Here is a 21392-nt window from a genome sequence, read left to right on the forward strand (position 1 = left end):
CCAAATATATACTTAAACACGTTTAGTAAGAAATCTCAGTAAGGAAAATAGCTATATGCACGAAGGTTTTTGTCGACCATGAAAATCGAACGAGCGAGAGAAACAAAACAAATTAAAAGCACAAAACAAAACGAAAACCCCTTCGATTAAGCAATTCAAAAATCCCCTGAAAATGGCCGAACTGACTGGGACATGTATCCAAAAAAATATGTAAAAGGCCATCATCAAGGGGATTGGCAGCTTTTCTCCGAGGGGGATAAATCCCCCTTCCCTCAGCTGCCCCTTTCCCCGGTCTCGTCAGGGACGTGGACGAGAGCAAAAACCAGAGAAAACAACTTACCAGTTCGGAATTCGAGTGAAACAGAGCTGTGCCAAAACAATCTAAGTGCAACGTAAGTAGTAGACTTAATATACTTAGAACATAATTTATGTACAACTGATAAATTTTATTTATTTATGTCTATGTATTGATTGGTTGTTTGTTAGTTCAGGAGTTTTAAAATTTGGAAAACGTGTTTCGCATCACAAATAATGAGAATAAATACATATATCTATGGAACAAAATGTTAATTCCAGATCGAAAGTGACCCAGAAGCGACCCCACTCGAGAGGATGTGACGAGAAATCTTGAGATCAAACATAAAAGGCTTCTGTCTATAGATCGTGTAATCTTCAGCATCACCGTAAATAACAGTTCTTGTATTCTAAGTATCTGTTGTTAGTTTAGCTGATCATAGTGCAAGGCCATGGCCGATTTTACCCCCCTCCCCTCCCCACCAAAAAAAGGAACGAAGACTTGTTTTTATAAGAAATAAATTAATGAGAGATTTTCATTTTTCTTTGTAATTTCTTAAGTGTCCACTTTTCTAAATTTCCTGATTATCGACAACACAGACGTGCTCAAGTTTCCGTGTAAACTGGCATGACTCCATTGTTTGTTTTGCATTAACACACGTTTTGACATTCATGACGGCCAGGCTGAGCATATTTTTCTATAAAAACTCAAAAATAAAAGCATTTTTATCCGCCAACATCAACACTTAGCACCACTTTAACAAACATGTGAAATCTATAGAGGGTAAAAAAAAGTACTTTAAAGGGAAAGTTTGTTTGCGTTTTCTTGACCACATACTGTTGATTGGTATGGAATAATCAACAGTTTTTTTTTTAAATTTTGCATATTCCTCTCCCGATAACAAGTCAAAATATATATATATATCCAACCTAAAAAATGCTTCAAAGTTCTTTTATTTGATCTTAATGTTATTTTGTCTTACGTATTAGCAAAATAGTTCAGCACGCAATGATTTGAAAACCACTCGCTTTCACTGATATGGAATAACATGAAAGATCAGCCCTGACCACTCAAAGCTCGGTTTGAAGTTTTATCTTTTCCATGGGTTCTTAAATGTTGACATCCCTCTCTTATTCATCGAAACGTATTCAGTATCGTTAAGTGTTGAGTGCGACTCAACTCTCGGGTGGGGGGGGGGGGTACTCCCATATATAAGCTGTATGGGTATGTGCCGCTGTGGATCTCGATGGTATGGTTTTTAGGCAGGTTAGTCTGGGATAGGGTGTAGAAATCAGGCGGTTTTGGTCTAGATTGGGGTTTGATTTCCCGGAAAAGTGGCCAGTGTAAGACCAGTGCTTAGGTATAGAACAGGGTTGCAAAATCAAGCTGTATAGGGTAAGGGTTTCAGTGTCCAAGCGGCACACCCCTACCCAGAGGTTTACAGAGTACCCCCCGGGTTCTACTCGTGCAATGTTGGTCTGCGCAGGGCCAACAGAACACTCGAGTGATGATCAAGGCGACCTTACAATTGAAATAATGGTTTAAACCTCGCCTGTTAATCAGACCACTCAACGAAAACAAACTTATTACCTTGCCTACACAATGGGTTGAGAAATGTTGTAGATAATATTAAAAATATTTAAAATAAAATATAAAAATAATAAAAATAAAGCATACATTTTATTATAACCGTTTTAAAGAATATGAAAGATTACTGTAGTCAGTTTAAAGCCTTCATCATTTGATATTCGTCAAAGGCGACCTGAGGAAAAACACAGGAGAAATGTAAGAGAAAATGATGTCACAGCACCGTGTCTACTTAAACGATAACAAAACATAAAACTTACGCAAAAACAATAACATTCAACTAAAAACAAGACAACGTCTGCACAAGTACAAGATAAAGTTAAAAACAAAAGAAAATTTGAGAAAACAACAACAAAAATAGATCTATTAAAGATAAAAACCATTAAGCACAGAAAAGCGATTGCCCTGCACTTGGCAAGGGAAATATGGCGCAATTCTCCCACTCATAAAACTAAGGTACGAGACAACTTTGGCAGTACACTGCTTCACAATACATAAAGCCTGAAAAACGTTTAATTAAGTTAAGGTGATTCCTCAGAATTGCATTGCGCATCCCTACTGCGCACGATTTTCGCGTCATTAGCGCGCGCACATTAGCGCGTGCACGTACACAACGTAGCAGATTTTCCTCAGGCTTAGCTCGACAACGAAATGGATGCTCGTTTTCTCTTAAACCAGCACGGTGACCTATATTTTTTATTGCATAATTGTGGTGTACAAATTATCCTCTTTAAGTTAAAAATTTACGAAAAAAAGTTGTTCGGAAGGAAAAAAAGATGTAGCTAAATGAGTACACAAAACCGTTAGGCGAGGATGCAAATTATGACCACGAAAACAACTCTTCGACGAACGTTTTGAGTCAATGCCATTTAGAATTGTGTGATTTTGCCATAAATTATATATTACATTGTTCCGTGGGCCCGATACTCTCTACCTATCAAGATTTTTTCAAGTATTGCTACAATAACCTTTGCTTCCAGCTACCGCAAAATGTAATGTCAACTGACGAAATAACGCGAGTGGTCAGGCATAAATGGGGTAAGATTGGCCCATCATATCTCTTCAGCGAGAATGGTCACCTATCCTTTTTATTGTATTTTTCGAAACAGTGCTTGGTAGGGAACATTCAGGGAAACTTTCAAAAAAACTGTTCGGCAACTTTTATTTCTGAGGAATCACCGTAACCCTCTTTCTCGATGAAGGTCTTGGTGTAAACATGATTCCCTAGCGCACTCAACTACAAGGACGTATCTTCAAACTTATTACTTTATTGTAGGTAACATCCCCCTGTAAATGTTTTTCGAAACTGAGGCCTTTGCTGTTGGATAGTGTCTGCTAGAAATGGCATTAGATTAACAGTATATTACACGAAAAACTAAATTTAGTAAAGAAAATATCTTAAAGTGCTAATTAGTTAAGAAAAAACAACCTCAAAATTGTTCCAACTTCAAGTTTTAATAATTTCTTGAACGAGAAAGAGTTGACTTTCAAAACACTGAAGGTAATTGTGACAGGCAAAACGTGTTTGCGCGCGCATTATAGAACACTCTTCGATAAACTCCCCAAACAGGTTTGGAACATGATTAGTAACATTAGTATCAACAGGTTGGCTAGCTGTTATTATATCAAAACCAAATAGGATATCAGCATGAGATAGTATGTGTCTTAAGGGAGTGATAACGAACTTCATTGTGTAATGAACTAACTAATTTAGGCAATCAGACTTAAAAAAAAAAACTTTGGAAAACATCAAAGGTTCGCTGTTGATAATCAGGAAACAAAACCTATCGCTTTTAACGGCACGTGCCATCACAATACTTGTTTTCGCGTGTTTTGTCCACCTTCAATTGGCTTCCTGCAGGTGAACTAATTAGCGTACACCAAAAGCAGCTGTTAACAGGTTTTCCACGTGCTGGAAAAACCGCAACTGGTATTACATTAACAGGTGAATCATGTTTGTAAACAGTACGTGACTGAAGCGTGTTGGCGTAACCACAAGAGCAGTGAGGAATAGAATCTTTAATCAACAAAACATACACCTGTTGGAAAAATGAATGCAAAGGTAGTGGCTTAACACATGAACTTTATGTTGCGTTTTCTCGCTTTTACAAAGAACATCTTGTTTTTCAACGCTATGAGTACAATCCGACTGTTCTGTGATTCACTCTTGTAATAAGCGTTTGCTGACGTTATCACTGACAGGTGTACCCTGACAATTAAAACATCTTTAATAGTCTAACTTAGTATGAAATTGTATCTTTACAGCGTGAGAACTGCGAATACTAACCTCTACTGAAAATGGTGTTTTCGCGCGCTCTGAAAAGAGAGTGCGAGATGGTCGCTACTCAACAAAATCGCTTTTCTCTCTACAACTACAACTACAACATCGAACAACATTCCTCAGCGGAATGTAGTACGCAGACGCTTGTAAGTCTGCTTGAGCTACCAAATAACCAGTAGCCTTTCACGTATTCTTCGCTTTTCTTTGTAATCTTTCTTAGTTTGGGCGAATTTGAACTTGAAATCTCTTGTACTATTCACTGCTTGCCAAATCGGGAGCGAAAGTTTTTCTTTTATAAAACTATTGGTGCCAACAAAAAGGAAGATCTCTTGTCTACCTACTAGTTGGGGAAAGGCGCCGCATAAGAGATCGAGAGACCAGTTCTCTCACGTTGTATGCCTTGGGGAAGTAACATTGCTTTGATGAATTCACTGTTGTGGGAGCGACCTGACAGAATGCTCCGAGATGTAAAATGTTAAAAAAATAAGGTAAATCTCATTTATAGTGGTCATGCACTTAGCTATACAGGCACTAAGCTTAGCTAGTTTACAGGCATGCCACTGAAACAAAGGAAACAAATATTGCAAATAAACGTAACGTAGTTAAAAATCCCAACTGACAGGGGGCAGGCTAGCTGGCTATTTACAGAGATAACCTACAATTTACTGTACTCTCGCTCTAAAGCAGAGGACATTCACCTCGGTCGAGGTAAATATCCTCCATTATACACTACCACTTCGGTATACAAGTATGTAACGTTACGGAACATGGAGAGAATTGTACAAACAAATAAAACAGCTATTCCACTCCTCCCACCCACTTCAGCCGAGATGCAAACCTGCTTGACTAGTTTCTATTGCTGGTCTTGGGAGTTGGCTCCTTGAGCCGGCGTGCCACAGGTCTTCTGGTCAGCAAGCAGTACCACTTCTGGTGGACAGTGGCACGTAAAGCCTTCTGGGTAAAGACCAACAGGAGCTAATAAACAGATGTGACTGCAGCGTCCAACCTCTACAGTGACATTGCAGGGATTCTTTCCTGTGCAAAGAAAAAAAACAACAGTGATCAACAATCTAATTTCTCCTTACAATATTGATACATTGTTAATCAGACAGGTGTTCAGAATAACGAAAATAATCTACCAAGGAATAATGTTTTGTTGCAACATCAAATTTCCAAATTCCCGAGATCATGTGTGGGCCTTAAAACGGGAAAGATAGCTTTTTCTCTGCTGGAAGCCGAAGAGTTCGTCAGAGATTTTGTCCCAAATGTCCCATTTGACGTTTCATACCCCGATGATTTCGGTTTCCATCTCGAGTTTTTTGTAAGTTACAGGTCACGCTAATTTTATGGTCCATACTCTTTAAGATAACATCTCTCGACCAATGAGCAAGCGACAATCCTCTCAGTTACTGTCAAATGTTTAACTAACCTGATGGCTGCCTCTGCTGATGAAACACGGCAACATTCATTACGTCTCGCAGATTAACCGCCAATTCAACTTCTTCGCCTCCAGTGAACTTATTTGCCCTGAACAATTTTCCACTTTCCCAGTCTGTCCAATACACATTGTCCTGGAAGAGAGAGATTCCGAAGGGATGTTCCAGAGACCCACTTTTTAAAACAATTCTACGATGGTTTCCATTGAGATCCGCCGATTCGATGGTGTCACTGAGTCCCGGTTTCGCGTCAGTCCACCAGATTCTGTTTAAAGTGTAGTCTATCGTCAATCCATTGGGCCAAACAATGTTTTTGTTCACGATAACTTGGCGTGATTTGGGTTCACCGTTCATTCCACATTTTTCGATTTTCGATTTACCCCAGTCAGTCCAGAACATATAACTGAAAGATAAAAAAGAAAGCTCATCTACTGCAATCCTACAGGCATACCATGTTTTTATCTTGTATGGTCACAAGATAGACAACGAAAAAAAATTTTAAAAGCAAACTATGACATGGATTCCCATACAAACAGTGTTATATCTGGTATGTTTGACTTCCAGATACAAAACACCCCAAACCACGCAAAGTTGTATTACAATCAGGCCGCAAAGCGCAACATGGAATGTAAATGCGCCCACAAAATCCCCGGGCCCGGGGGAGGGGACTCCCCATAACAGCCTATACGGGGAGGCACCGCCCGAAAGGGTACCTTTTTCAACCTTCAGGTATATGAAAGGGCAGGGATTTCACAAGTTGAGGTATATGAAAGGGGAGGGAAGTCTGTCATTTAGACATAACGCGAACGGTACCTGAATATATGAAAACTGTTTTTTGGTTAACATCTCTTCTGGTAATGCTTCATGTTCCGGCTTCCGTAGTATTGTTCGTTGACCTCATTCCAAGGGTTTAGAAAAAGGATGCAGTGTTCTTAAATAGGTACGTGAAAGGGTACCTTTTTTTCAATAAAAGGTATACGAAAGGGCTGCCTTTTCTGTCAAAAGGGCATACAAATGGGTAAGGGGTTGACCCTCGGGGCGGAACCTCCCCGTACAAAACTTTGTACCCCCCCCCCTCTCCCCGGGGGCACAGAATAATTACCCGACAGAAGGATGCACTGCTATGGCTCTGGGTTTCAAAAGGTCTGACTGTACAAGGCTCAGTCGATTTTCACCATTTAAATCAGCTACTTCAATCCTAAGCGTTCCTGAATCTGTCCAGTACATCTTCTTGTTGATCCAATCTACAGCAATTCCTTCAGGCATGCTGAGATCTTCTTTGATAATCACTTCAACATCAGAGCCATTTTTCACGTCTGCCCTTTGAATAGTCTCACTTGTTATCTCACTCCAGTAAATATTTCCTTCGTCAAAGTCGAAGTCCAAAGCAACCGCAACTTTCTGATCAGAGATCAATAGATCTTGATGTGTTGTATTAAATCGAACACGGCGTATATCATTTTGGTTTGAAATTAAAATGAATCCTTCATCGCCTGAAAAAAGAGAAAAACAAAGGTATTATTATGGATTTGAAGACACGTTTCACGGATGGATCAAACTCCCGCTCACTTGATGGAGACTGGATGTGTCTTCTGAGCCGAAACTTTGTTAAAACGCGTTTTATTTTAACAGTTTATGGAGTTTTAGTTTGCGCGGGCTTGAACGTTTTTGTACTTTTGCAGAACACTTGTGAATAGGAAAGAAACGATATTTTGTGTGGGATGTGTGATTTTTCAAAGAACAAGATACTCAAAAAGGCAGTATTTCTGATTTTTTCCCCTTCAATGTCAGGAATATGTTTGTGCGGAGTACAGGGTTTTATACATTATGTTCAAAGTTTTCACTATTATGCTAATACTCGGTGCTGAAATATCGAACTATTATGTTTGAAAAGAGTCACTCCTATGCCCCTCTGTAATCCTCCATTGCTCTATCTTGGTTTCTAGTTATGAAAATGAGTTTTCTAGTCATGAGAAAACTTAATCTGATGAACCAAAAGAAGACTGAATTGGCAAAACCTGTTGGCATGTACCGTGAGTACTATGTCTTCAAGTGACTGGTGCCCAGATTTCTCTTGGCCTGCCCCAGGCCCCCAACCGTCTCCCAGGTTTTGTCACTATTATTCCGGCATAATGAATCCTTTCCCTCATTATTTATGCTCAAATTAATGCCGGCACAAAGAGTAAAATCCTAGCGGAGAATTCTGATCATTTTGAGGTAATAATTTTGGTAACGTTTCCTACAAAAAACCGCACAAACCCCAAAAATATCATAGTGGGATAACAAGAATTGGTGGTAGCAAACAATATATCCTAGTTGATGAATTCGGACATTCTCATCAGCGCTCTGATTGACAATGTATGGATACTGTAAGGAGAAATTAGACGTTCATCACTCTTGTTTATAAAGATGCTCGTCAGTGGAACCATTTCTTACCTAAAGCGCGGCATGTTTTATTGTCTGATGTTAACTCGTATTCTTCAGTACATTTACAACTGTAAACACCTTCGTTAAATGAACAACCTTGACTGCAGCCTCCGTGGATTTGACATCTTTCCTCAGCTACAAAAATAAAACAATTATTAGCCAATGCGTAAAATGTACTTCGTTGAAGTCTAAAAAAGCTTTAAGGGGCTACGTCACGGTTTGCGTATCTTAAAAAGTTTAGCTTAAATTATTCAAGTTCTTTGTTTGTAATCCGTGTTAATCTTCTCCATCCCTCACCATCCCTGCTCCTTTATGGTTTATTGTTATCTCCTTGATGTTTTTCTATCTTAGTAAACTATTATTTTCAGGTTTCCTTCAATTTAAAGGTAATTTTGTGTGAGGCCAAAATAACTCAAAATACCGCGACTGAACTCCTTTACGTCACTTGTTAAGTCGCACTCGGAGAACCGAAGCTTATCCTAGTTTCTGTAGTATGAAGAAATGTAGGAGTATTGCTATTCCCCTGGGTCCCAGGGTGGGATGTTTATGCACCGCAGGTGAACCCGCCGTACTTATCCCCCATCCCAGTATTTTACCAGCGTACACTGTATTGTGTCTTGCCCATTTGGCGTCTTTTCGAGACTAACTATGCGAGGGAAAACTTCTAATTCTTAGGTTCATTTGTAGCTGGAACCTTTCCACAGCTCAACTACTCTTCATACAAAACTGAACAACAGCATCAACAAGTCGACACAGTCGAAAAGAGGAAAAGGTGAGAAAAACGAAGAGGGTATTTAATGGCGGGAATACCAACCCGTCTGATTGCCTTCTGAACACAAAGGGTTAAATACTGTTATCACTTTAAGAAGGCACGAGAAATTCATGTTATTGATACATCAATGATTTTTTTCTCCAGTCATATAATTACCTAAAAATGGTATTCACCTCTGTAAGGGTGCTATGAAAGCATAAACATGATATTCAATTCTGCAAAGGTGCTATAAAAGCATAAACATGGTATTCACTTCAGCAAAGTTGCTATAAAAGCAGTAGTTTAGTGACCAAAAACAACGACTAAAGAAACAATAACAACGCAGATTTTGGTTTTTAATGTTATCGAAGTGGCTTCAGCAACGTACAACCTTTCTTAGGCATTGCTTTACACCAATAAATAACGCCGGGTTCATAATAAGTACAAAAACATACAATTGATGCAGTTGTCGCATGATAATTAATTTTGAACTTGTAGTAACCAAGGTCGTATGTACATCTTTCAGTATGAATAAATAATCTCATTTTAAATAGAGAAAATAAATAGAATAAATAGCTTTGAAGAACTAACTTGATAAATATTTTACGCAGTAAAAATAACTTCACTTAAACTAGTACTGTCCGCACTGTTCGTGTCAAAGTTCATTTTCTCTTTTTCAATCTTAACAGTAACTTTGCAGACGAAGAATTAATAATCTGAGTTAAAACTAAAGCAAGTTTCATAGTTCTAAAGCTTCTAATTAGTGTCACAGATTTAATGGGCCAATGTTCCTTATCACATTACGCCTCCAGCCACTAATTAGAAAATCTCTTCATTGTTTCATCAGGTAGTTAATTAAATAATGGTACCCACTGAAGCCACAGCATGAACTCCCAGAAAGATACTTTTCCATTTTCGTCTTTGTCCATTTTCGCGAAGGCTTTATCCATGTTGATGGTTTCATAACCGAAAAACTTCATCATCCGTTCAAACTGAGCTCGGTCGAGCGTGTCGCTGTCATCTGTGTCAAACCTCTTGAAATAGTGGAACGCTTTGCACAGGCTGTGAAACTTCTCTTTGTTGTTTAAAACTTCGAAATGTTCCTCGCTACGAAGCCAGTCGCTGAATTCTTCAAACGATATGTCGTGGTCACCATTCTTGTCCAACAGTAGAAAGTAAAGCCAGGATTTTTCACGGTCGAGGCCTAAATCTCCTTCTAACAGAGTTTGCATTTCTTGTTGTTCTAGTTTACCGTTTCCATTTATGTCGTATTTGTCGAAGAGACTTCGAATGGCTATAGCAGGGGCATTTTTGTCGAAATAACTGAATCCGGCCTGCATTTTCGAAATATCGTTCAGAGTCAAACAAGAAGTTCTTCTGTTTGATTTTGTGCAAGAGGTGTATAACATGCTCGGTTATATAGCAATCAGAACTGCAAACCCTGTCTAAAAATAGCATTGCACACTAGTCTCGTGTAATCTTCCTGCAGTTCTTGGAAAGGAAATGAAATCTCGGTATTCATAGGGCTTGGTTACTGAATAATAGCTTTGAGGCGCAGCCTGTTTGATGAAACAATCTTCACTTCAGTATATAATAGAGCGAGAACGTTTTACATAAAGGGCGGAGTTCCGGACAACAGACGTCGTGACATGGAATAAATTTCATTGTGATTACACTCACGTGCAACGTAATGTTAACAAATCAGTCTTCTGGAAGAGTTTTTTGATACAAGTCTGACTTGACCCTTAAGTGTGATCGAATTTGTAACATTGATAATTAGGAGCTTTTTAGCCGTCTCTAGGAAGTCCTTTCTTGGATGTCCTCAAAGTTTTAAAGTGATTTTAAATCAGGCAAATTATTAAAATAATACTTGACCAAAATTTTTAAGTTGAAAAACACTAAATTAGTCATAACAAATCAACAAGAAAAGAGATATCTACGGTTAAGAAAAATTGAGACAGATAAAAAGCAACGAACTTGCAAATATATTTAGAATATATTTATAAATGGCAAAAATAAAACAAGAACAAGAATAAGAACAACGATCGCGTAAGATTTAGGTTAAATGCTGCAAGATTCGCAAAATATGACGTCGCCCAGTTGTCTTCCTGTATTGTGAAACAGCGTTAAGGAACTCAAAAACTAATTACATTCGTGTAAAATGCTGTTAATTGAATCTACGAATATCACTTAATTATGAATATCACTGAATGGGCTCATTTCAGTTCCCCTGTGTTTTATCGATCAGACAAGTTTTTCTTCGTGAATGATCTAACACTGAATCCGACCGACCAATGACAATCTAATTTTCGTTTTCATGACACACAGCCTGGCTCTCCTAGATATTCCCAAAAGGTCCCGCAGAACTCAAACATGTTTTTATTATGAGCTGAAAAGTCAGGTTTTGAAGGAACATTTGATGACTCATACGAGTAAGATGTCATTTTATGTCCAGTTTGTCTGATACATAGTGTTTTGTTAGTACGCAGGCAATTTCACCGCCGTCACTGTGTTAGTACAAAGGAATGAGTTTGCTGCCAAAAATTGAACGCTTCCTTCAAGCGGGCTGGCTTAGAAACAACAAATAAACAAACAAACAAAAAATACAATAGCAACAATGGGCCATTTCTGAGTTGCCTTTTGCCTTTGAGTCAAAACAAGTCTTCGTGCGAAAACATTCATACGACAACGAGTTCCGCCTTCAGGTTGATTTTCATGCAAATCAAACTTATTTTCAAAGGTTTTCCACGAAGACTCGTTTTGAAACAGAGGCACAAGGTAACTCGGAAATGACGTAACCCCTTTCTAGTACCAGAGGGCTGGAGGAAGGATATTCCCTCGGTCACTTAAAGCAATCACTCCTTTTTCTCAAAAGCATATTATTTTAAAGGAGCTTTCTGCTATCTACAATTCAAATTATTTTTCTCTCCCAAACCGCGTTCTGCCAGGTGAGGGTATCTTACATATGTGGACGTGACGTTACGTAGAATAATATGGTTTCTAATCAAGTTAACTACAAAAGGGGCTTTCATCAACAAAGGATTAAAGAAAACGCATAATTCACACTCAGTACAAACTGGCCCACGCAGCCAGAGCTGGCGTTTCTGTATTGCAACCCCCACTGGGTGAGATGCTAGTCCAATGCCAGGTCACCCCCCCGCCCTGCCATGTCTTGCTCAAGAATATTTAACAACTATTTCCACGAACGCGCGTTGGATATGAGATGGTAGATAGCCAACGAAAAAGGCGAACCTCGACCGCGTCTCTCTCCAGAAACACACAAAAAAGTTACTCAGCCATCTTAACCTCACGCTTTGTCAATAACCCATACATAATGACACCAGCTAGAATTTGAATTCAGGACCACTCGACCCTGTCTTAATGAAGAACTAACTAACCTCTTCCAGGCGTTCAGTTAGTTAGTTTGGGCGCAGCGCAAAAAACGGCGAGCGAAAAAATAGGGGAGAAGCGCGGCTAGAGAAAGGGAAAGAACTTTCTCTCGCAAAGCTTATCCCCTATTTTTTTCGTTCGCCGTTTTTCGCGCTGCGCCCCAACTTACTGAACGCCTGGAAGAGGATAAAACTAGCTTAAAATAAAGTGAAAACAAAAAATATTATTTCGCAACGTACCACAATCTTGCTCATCATGAAGGCAATCGTTTTTCCCGTCACACCTCGCAGTCAAATCTATGCACTTTCCATTTTTACAGACGTACTGTTGTGCTCCACAAGGACCGTCATCTAAAAAGTAAACAAAGTCAACTTAATGTTTTATAGCGGTAGTCAAGAGAAAAGTTCTGGAAAACAGACAGTAGCTTACACAGCGACTATACTCTGTGACGAAATCCCGACTCACCTTAAAGACATCAATGTCTTCGAATTCTCTAAACAATTATTTACTTTACAATTATATTTACTGTCAGAACAACATTTTGAATACCTACAATACTATGTACACAGCTCTTCTCTTAACAGTTCTGTCATAAATATCTATCAAGACATTACAATAACTGGAGATTCACTAGAAAACGTTCGGGTTAATTCAGTCTCCAGACTCGTATTATACTTTTATTCTTCTTTTTATAACTAAGTTGTAACTGTAAACCTACAAAATGTACAACAAAATTCTCGATTGTGATTGGTTCTCCGCGCGCCTATTTGACACGAAATCAGCGCGCGATCACGTGGGTGTCCAATTACAGGTATTTGATTTAAACGTTTTGTAATTGGACACCTGTAACTGGATACCCACGCGATTCGCACGTCAATTGCGCGCGCTTTAATGGCTTTCTTTGCAATGTTTCTTACATTTTCAAAACTTATTAAACGTGCTACATACGTTTTCGCTCAAAAGAAGTTCCCAAACGACATTTTTAATTCCGAATTTTGTTATAGATACGATTAATTAGTAATTGGACCTCGTGTCGTTCAATTCAGGGAGAAATCGTGCTCGTAATTTCAAATCGACCTCGCGCTTCGCGCTCGTCCGACTTTGAAATTACTCGCGCGATTTCTCCCTGAATTGTACTCCATTATTAAAATCTTCTCAGGAAACCTATTTACAAATCTTCACACATTCCACTATCGTAGACTAAAATTTTGATGAAATAAAAATATCATGAGATCCTAAAATACTAATTCACAAGCTCATGCAATCGTCCACTTTCTAAAATTAGTGGACACACGCCCGGTCAGCGTTTAAACGGCAGACTGTCATTATTGTTTATTGTTATTATTATTATTATTATTATTATTGTTATTGTTATTGTTATTGTTATTGTTATTATTATTATTATTATTATTATTACTATTCACATCAAGCTTCTCACCGCATGTTTTCTCGTCTGATTCATCTTGGCAGTCAGGTTTACCGTCACAGTGTTTGGCTTTCTCGACACATCCGTCTGAATGACACTGGAACTCACTACTGTTGCATCGCCGAGTAGGACTGGGGCTAGGGGTTGCGCAATTCAGCTCATCTGAATTGTCCCTGCAGTCTCTATCGCCATCACAACGCCAGCTCACATGAATACACGAGCCATCTTCACACTGGAATGATCTGCTGTTACATGTAGGCACCACTTGAGTGCAGTTTGCTTCATCTGAATTGTCAGAACAGTCTCGATCACCATCACACACCCAGCCTTTGGGAATGCACTCCCCATTGCCGCGGCATTGAAAGTGAAAGTGGTTGTTACAAGTGCTTTTGCAGTTTGCTTCATCTGATTTGTCTGGGCAATCATTGTCGCCGTCGCAAACGAACGTCTTTAAGATACACGCTCCACTGCCTCGACACTGAAATTCTCTGACACTGCAGGAGTAAGTACTGTTAATGTTACAGCCCTCTTCATCGGAATGGTCTGCACAGTCAGCGTCACCATCGCAAACCCAGGTACTTGGAATACACTTTCGGCTCCCTCTACAGCGGAATTCTGACGACGCTTTGCATGGCCTGTCAGCTTTAAACCAGGTGCTTAATATTAGAGAACTTAAACCGGATCTAAATACTCAGTCTGACTGTGCAAAACTATTCACGTTAGAACCATGCGCTTCAAATTCTTATATCATAAATAATACTTAACCGGGTTTTTTCACGCGGCGAAAAGTTGTTTGTCACTAATTTCGCTGGCTTTAATTTTAAGATGTTAGCAAGCTTCGGAAAATCAAACCATGATCGAACAAAAGAAAAAACGAACACACGACTGGCTGACTGACTCGTAATCGTATCCGTAAATTTGTTTTAAGTGTAATGATAGAATTGTTCCAACCGCATCCTTTGTAATTCTTAATTCTTTTTAATAATTTATCCCATTAGTTGATTGTTATTGGGAAAAAGTTTGTTGGTTTTTAACTATGTTATATTGTTAATTATATTGATAGGCTTTTTAACAGTTCAGTAGAAAATAGTTAGTAGGTTATTAATTATATTAAGTGTCCCCAATTAGTAGAGGGGTTTTTTCCCCATCGGTTTGATGTAAAGACATTAATAAAGTTGATGTATGTATGTATGTATATCTATCTATTACTGACTGACTGGCTGTCTGGCTGGCCGACCGACTGGCTGACCTGGTGATTGACTGACTGACTGACTGACTGACTGACTGACTGACTGACTGGCTGACTGACTGACTGACTGGCTGGCTGACTGACTGCTTGGCTGACTGGCTCACTGGATGACTCACTGACTGGCTGACTGGCTGATCGATGACTGACTCACAAACTGACTGACTGACTGACTGACTGATCTACTGACTCACTGACTGGCTGACTGACTCACAAACTGACTGACTGACTGATCTACTGACTGACTGACTGGCTGACTGGCTGATTGGCTGACTGGCTCATTGGATGACTCACTGACTGGCTGACTGGCTGATCGATGACTGATTCACAAACTGACTGACTGACTGATTTACTGACTGACTGACTGACTGACTGACTGGCTCACTGGATGACTCACTGACTGGCTGACTGGCTGACGGGTTGATCGATGACTGACTGACAAACTGACTGACTGACTGACTAACGGATTGACTGACTGATTTACTGACTGACTGACTGACTGGCTGGCTGACTGGCTGACTGGCTGACTGGCTGACTGGCTGACTGGCTGACTGGCTAACTGGCTGACAGACTTACCGATGACTGACTGATTGACTGGCTGACTGGATGACTCGCTGACTGACTCAGTGGCTTACTGGCTTACTGGCTGGCTGACTGACTGGCTGACTGGCTAACTGGCTGACTGGCTGACTGGCTGACTGGCTAACTGGCTGACAGACTTACCGATGACTGACTGATTGACTGGCTGACTGGATGACTCGCTGACTGACTCAGTGGCTTACTGGCTTACTGGCTGGCTGACTGACTGGCTGACTGGCTAACTGGCTGACTGGCTGACTGGCTGGCCGACTGGCTGACTGGCTGACTGGCTGACTGGCTGGCTGGCTGACTGGCTGACTGGCTGACTGGCTGACTGGCTGACTGGCTGACTGGCTGACTGGCTGGCTGGCTGACTGGCTGACTGGCTGACTGGCTGGCTGACTGACTGGCTGACTGGCTGACTGGCTGACTGGCTGACTGGCTGACTGGCTGACTGGCTGACTGGCTGACTGGCTGACTGGCTGACTGGCTGACTGGCTGACTGGCTGACTGGCTGACTGGCTGACTGGCTGACTGGCTGACTGGCTGACTGGTTGACTGGCTGGCTGACTGGCTGACTGACTGACTGGCTGACTGGCTGGCTGACTGACTGATTCACTGACTGACTGGCTGACGGACTGACGGACTGACTGATTGATGACTGACTGACTGACTCATTAAACAAACGCACGAAGGAACGAACGAACGGAACGAATGGCTTATTCCACCATACAAGTTGTTTATCCGAATTGTATTTTATGTCGCGAACTATTTCGATTACCCTTTCCTTCATTGCTCCAAACTATGGACCAGGAACAGATTAAATCGAAGAAAAACTTTCTTTTCGTATAGGTGCGAAGATGTAATGATTCTTACGATTCTTTAAAACCTTTATAAGGTAAGTATAGCACTCACCATTCTTTGTCGTCGGCGGCTGTGGAGTAGCTCTGCTTGTAGTATTTTTACTAATACAGATCGCGTCACCCAATTTTGGAAATCTATCGCAACTCAAACTCTCTGGCCACGCGAAGCCGTAACTTGTCATAAGCAATTCACATCTGTCTTTAGCATTGTCACAAAGAGAGCGGCAAGGCGGAACTAGAGTCTTGAACACCGTGCAGACCGGAGCATACACTGAACACAGAAACAATGCGAAATCTTTCGAGCAACCCGCTGCTACCAGAGGAGTAAACTGGAGCACCTCAAGAGCAGCTTCTGCTTGTGATGTATGATTCAACATGTTTGGGAATATTGTGTGATTGTACTCAAGACCCTGGCAGAGCGGGATAGTGAGTGGTTCACAGTTTGCCTCTTTGGTAGTGGGAGATATTGTGCTGGAAACATCTCTATCCACTGGGGGGACGGTTGGGATGAATATTTCACATCTGGTGCCGTTATAATTCGAAGGACAGCTAAAAGAAATAAACAATACACTTACTATATCATGTCTGTCCACTTGAATTGTCTCAGTATACACAGTCCCCTTATAAAGCCGGGCTCGTGTGTAAACCGGGAAAATACAATATAACTCGTGGAATATGCCACGGTATACTACTGGAAAGCATTGATTGACTAATATGTATGGGCCTAAATGAAGACTGTCAATCAAACTATTATAAATAGGGCACTAGAAAAACAAACTGAACTGTTATGCATCTCAAAAAGTGCTATAGGTCTGTTAATTAACACCTTAGGTCAAACAAAGATTCTGTTATCGTCATTTATTCTTGTTTGAACTCTATCTCAAAATGTTTTTGTCACTCGTCAGCCTATGTTAGCTTACCTGCAAGAGGGAAGAGTGTAAGCTTGTTCGAAACACGTGCCTCCATTGAGACAGGTTCCTTCTTTGCACAAAGACGAATCTATGAAAAAAAGAAAAATCCTTACTTTACGCTTCTTGTTATAATCATTGTTCCATTGAGTTATCGAGGCGCTAATTTAATTTTGAGAGATCAAGGCGAGCGGTAATAAGCTTTTAACACAAACATCGTCGATCGAAAAACAAACTCGTTGGGATTATGTCAAAAGAATCTTCCTCAAGTGCAAAGTCTATAGCGGATCCAGGGAAGGGGCCTAAGAGAGTGCCTCCTCCTTTTACTGAGGAAAGAGTGACCAGAGATGTTTCTCCTCACCCCCACCCCCCGACGCTAAACGAAACTGTCAGGACATATTCCAATGGAATCTTCTATCACCGCCTGTATTCATTGGAGGAAGTTGACACAAGATTTAAAGTAGCGTACTTCAATTCACCTCCCCTACTTCAACTCCATGATATCACATTGGTTTGAATTTGAAAGTAAAGGAGTTGAACATCTTATTTTCAGCTCAGTGAGTCTGTTTACAGGTGCGCTTAAGTTATTTACAAACTTGTGTTATCATGCTCTCCTTGATATGCGAAGTAGTTTTACAAAACACAATAATTCATTAAGAAGACCAGTATTGTACTTACTAGTCTTTGATGCCGGTGGTTGAAGAGTAGCCACGCTTGTGCTGTTCATGTTTCTAGTAACGCAGATCTCTTCAACCAATTCTGGAAATCTGCCGCATCTTAAACTCTCTGGCCAACTGAAGCCAAACCTGATCAGCAACGCCTCACAGCCGTGTTTAGCACTGTTACAAAGAGAACGGCAAGGCGGAACTGGAGTATTTAACACCGTGCAGATCGGAGCGTAGACGGAACAAAGAAAAAATGCGAAATCTTTCGAACAACCCACTTTCACCAAAGGAAAAAACTGGTGCACCTCAACAGCAGCTTCTTGTTGCGATGTATGATTCAACAAGTTTGGAAAGAGTGTGTGATTGTACTCAAGACCCTGGCAAAGCGGGATAGTGAGTGGTTCACAGATGCTCTGTTTGTTAGTGGGAGATTTAGTATCCACTGGGGGGAGGGTTGGGATGAATATTTCACATCTGGCTCCACTGTACTTCGGAGGACAGCTAAAAGGAAAAAAATATATTTAGTTAACTCTGTCTGCGGCATTCTGTGGATGCAATAAAGTATAGTGTAGAATAGGCAGAAATGAAATACTGACACTCACGCTTTTATAAATGGAACACGAGAAAAATAAAGCCTACAGAACTGCTATGCATATTAAAAATGAATTAGGTTCGTCAGTGGCTTAGGTCAAACAAGTTTTTGTAATCGTTCCTTGTTCTTCTTTGAACTCTAGCTCAAAACGTTTTTAAGTCACCCGAACCCTTATCTGAGCTTACCTGCAAGAAGGAAGAGTATCGGCTTGCTCGATACACGTGCCTCCATTGAGACAGGATCCTTCTTTGCACAAAAACGAACCTATGAAAAAATAAAGAGACCCAAAAAGTTGTAACTTCACTCTCCTTCTCGTAATCATTGTTCGATTGAGTTATCGAGGCGCTGACATATTTAATTTCGAGAGATCAAGGCGAGCGTTAACACGTTTTTAACACAAACATCGTCGATCGAAAAACAAACTCGTTTGGATTATGTTAAAAGAATCTTCCTGAAGTGCAAAGTTTATAGCGGATCCAGGGAAGGGGCCTAAGAGAGTGCTTCTTCTTTTTGCTGAAGAACGAGGGACCAGAGGTACCCCCCCTCCGCCCTCCCTAAACGAAACTGTCTGGACATATCTCAATGGAATATTCTCTCACCGCCAAGATACCCTAATGGGGATTGACCCAAGATCTAAGGGAGAGGCTCACGGGTCGCTCCCCGCTATATTGTTGGCAACTACAAGGCCCAAAAGAACAAAATTCTCCTCCTATTAGAGCACACTTAAAAAAGAGGAAAATAGTTTGAAGCCCGGCAAACCATTCTTACGGCTTTTTAGATGTCATTCTGACCTTAAACACGCACAAAACACAACAAAGTTTGACATATTAGTTCTAAGGCGTAACTCAACCGTCGCGTGTAATGGTAATACAAAAGATTGTGCCCCGTCGTGGATTTACCATCATAAATATCCTGGCATCTTAGTTTGCTCTTTTAAACTTTGTCGGGCTTCATAACCATTTAATTTCCTCTTTTAACTTGGACAGCTTTCACCTGCATTCTGGTGCCTTGATTCAAAAAAGAAAAGTGCTACCTTTCATTTACCCATTTACCCCTCCCAAAACCCTCGCCCGCCCTCCATTTCTAATCCCCTCTTAATACCACATTAGTTTGACTTTGAAAGTGAGGGAGTTAAACATCTTATTTTCAGCTCAGTGAGTCTGTTTACAGGCGCGCTTAAGTTATTTACAAACTTGTGTTATCATGCTTTCCTTGATATGCGAAGTAGTTTTACAAAACACAATGATTTATTAAGAAGACCAGTATTGTACTTACTAGTCTTTGATGCCGGTGGTTGAAGAGTAGCCACGCTTGTGCTGTTCATGTTTCTAGTAACGCAGATCTCTTCAACCAATTCTGGAAATCTGTCGCATCTTAAACTCTCTGGCCAACTGAAGCCAGATCTGTTCAGCATCGCCTCACAGCCGTGTTTTGCACTGTTACAAAGAGAACGGCAAGGCGGAACTGGAGTATTTAACACCGTGCAGATCGGAGCGTAGACGGAACAAAGAAAAAATGCGAAATCTTTCGAACAACCCACTTTCACCAAAGGAAAAAACTGGTGCACCTCAACAGCAGCTTCTTGTTGTGATGTATGATTGAACATATTTGGAAATATTGTGTGATTGTACTCAAGACCCTGGCAAAGCGGGATAGTGAGTGGTTCACAGATGCTCTGTTTGTTAGTGGGAGATTTAGTATCCACTGGGGGGAGGGTTGGGATGAATATTTCACATCTGGCTCCACTGTACTTCGGAGGACAGCTAAAAGGAAAAAAAAAAAACATATTTAGTTAATTATGTCTGCCGCATTCTGTGGATGCAATGAAGTATAATAAGGGATAGGCATAAATAAAATACTATCATTCACGCTTTTACAAATGGAACACGAGAAGAACAAAGTGTACAGAACCACTACGCATTTCAGAACTGAATTAGGTTCGTCCGTTGCTCAGGTTAAACAAAGATTTTGAAATCGTTTCTTGTTCTTCTTTGAACTCTAGCTCAAAATGTTTTTAAGTCACCCGACTCCTTATCTGAGCTTACCCACAGGAAGGAAGAGTGTCGGCTTGCTCGATACACGTGCCTCCATTGAGACAGGTTCCTTCTTTGCACAAAAACGAACCTATGAAAAAAGAGCAGAGAGAGAAAATGAAATTCTCACTTTAATCTTCTTCTCCTATTGATTTGTTCCATTTAGTTATCGAGGCGCTGACATATATAATTTTGAGAAGTCAAGGCGAGCGTTAATACGTTTTTAACACAAACATCGTCGATCTACAAACAAACTCGTTTGGATTATGTTAAAAGAATCTTCCTGAAGTGCAAAGTTTATAGCGGATCCAGGGAAGGGGCCTAACAGAGTGCTTCTACTTTTTGCTGAAGAACGAGGGACCAGAGGTACCCCCTCTCCCTAAACGAAACTGTCTGGACATATCTCAATGGAATCTTCTCTCACCGCCAAGATTCCTTAATGGGGGTTGACGCAAGATCTAAGGGGGAGGCTCACGGGTCGCTCCCCGCTATATTGTTGGCAACTACAAGGCCCAATAGAACGAAATTCTCCTCCTATGAGAGGACACTTCAAAAAGAGGAAAATAGTTTGAAGCCCGGCAAACCATTCTTACGGCTTTTTACATGTCATTCTGACCTTAAACACGCACAAAACACGAGAAAGTTTGACATATTATTTCTAAGACGTAAGTCAACCGACACGTGTAATGGTAATACAAAAGATTACGCCCCGTCGTGGATCTACCATCATAAATATCCTGGCATCTTAGTTTGCTCTTTTAAACTTTGTCAGGCTTCATAACCATTTAATTTCCTCTTTTAACTTAGAAAGCTTTCACCTGCATTCTGGTGCCTTGATTCAAAAAAGAAAAGTGCTACCTTTCATTTACCTATTTAACCCGCCTCTCCCCTCCTCCCCGCCCTTTACTTCTTA

General features: G+C 40.5%; 2 protein-coding genes across 3 annotated transcripts in view; both read right to left on the minus strand.

Annotated features, from left to right (window-relative positions):
* Positions 1 to 378: 378 nt before the first annotated feature.
* Positions 379 to 21392, minus strand: part of LOC145467881 (uncharacterized) — a 31814-nt gene continuing 10800 nt past the window's right edge. The window contains exons 9-21 of one of the 2 annotated variants that reach the window (XM_081451492.1): positions 20492 to 20570; positions 19722 to 20209; positions 18632 to 18710; positions 17868 to 18355; positions 17202 to 17280; positions 16334 to 16830; positions 13606 to 14235; positions 12407 to 12517; positions 8036 to 8161; positions 6702 to 7092; positions 5593 to 6002; positions 5002 to 5198; positions 379 to 2057 (exon numbers count right to left, since the gene is read on the minus strand). In XM_081451492.1, coding sequence (XP_081307618.1) covers positions 5017 to 5198; positions 5593 to 6002; positions 6702 to 7092; positions 8036 to 8161; positions 12407 to 12517; positions 13606 to 14235; positions 16334 to 16830; positions 17202 to 17280; positions 17868 to 18355; positions 18632 to 18710; positions 19722 to 20209; positions 20492 to 20570 — 3560 coding nt within the window. In that variant the 3' untranslated portion in view covers positions 379 to 2057; positions 5002 to 5016. The remainder of the gene's footprint in view (positions 2058 to 5001; positions 5199 to 5592; positions 6003 to 6701; positions 7093 to 8035; positions 8162 to 12406; positions 12518 to 13605; positions 14236 to 16333; positions 16831 to 17201; positions 17281 to 17867; positions 18356 to 18631; positions 18711 to 19721; positions 20210 to 20491; positions 20571 to 21392) is intronic. The other variant, XM_081451493.1, reaches the window with a different exon arrangement.
* On the minus strand, positions 9135 to 10939 carry LOC145468011 (uncharacterized). The gene has a single exon (XM_081451676.1). The coding sequence runs from the start codon at positions 10184 to 10186 to the stop codon at positions 9629 to 9631; it is 558 nt and encodes a 185-aa protein (XP_081307802.1). The 5' UTR covers positions 10187 to 10939; the 3' UTR covers positions 9135 to 9628.

This window comes from Orbicella franksi, chromosome 14 (assembly GCF_964199315.1).
Source record: "Orbicella franksi chromosome 14, jaOrbFran1.1, whole genome shotgun sequence".
NCBI lineage: Eukaryota > Metazoa > Cnidaria > Anthozoa > Scleractinia > Merulinidae > Orbicella > Orbicella franksi.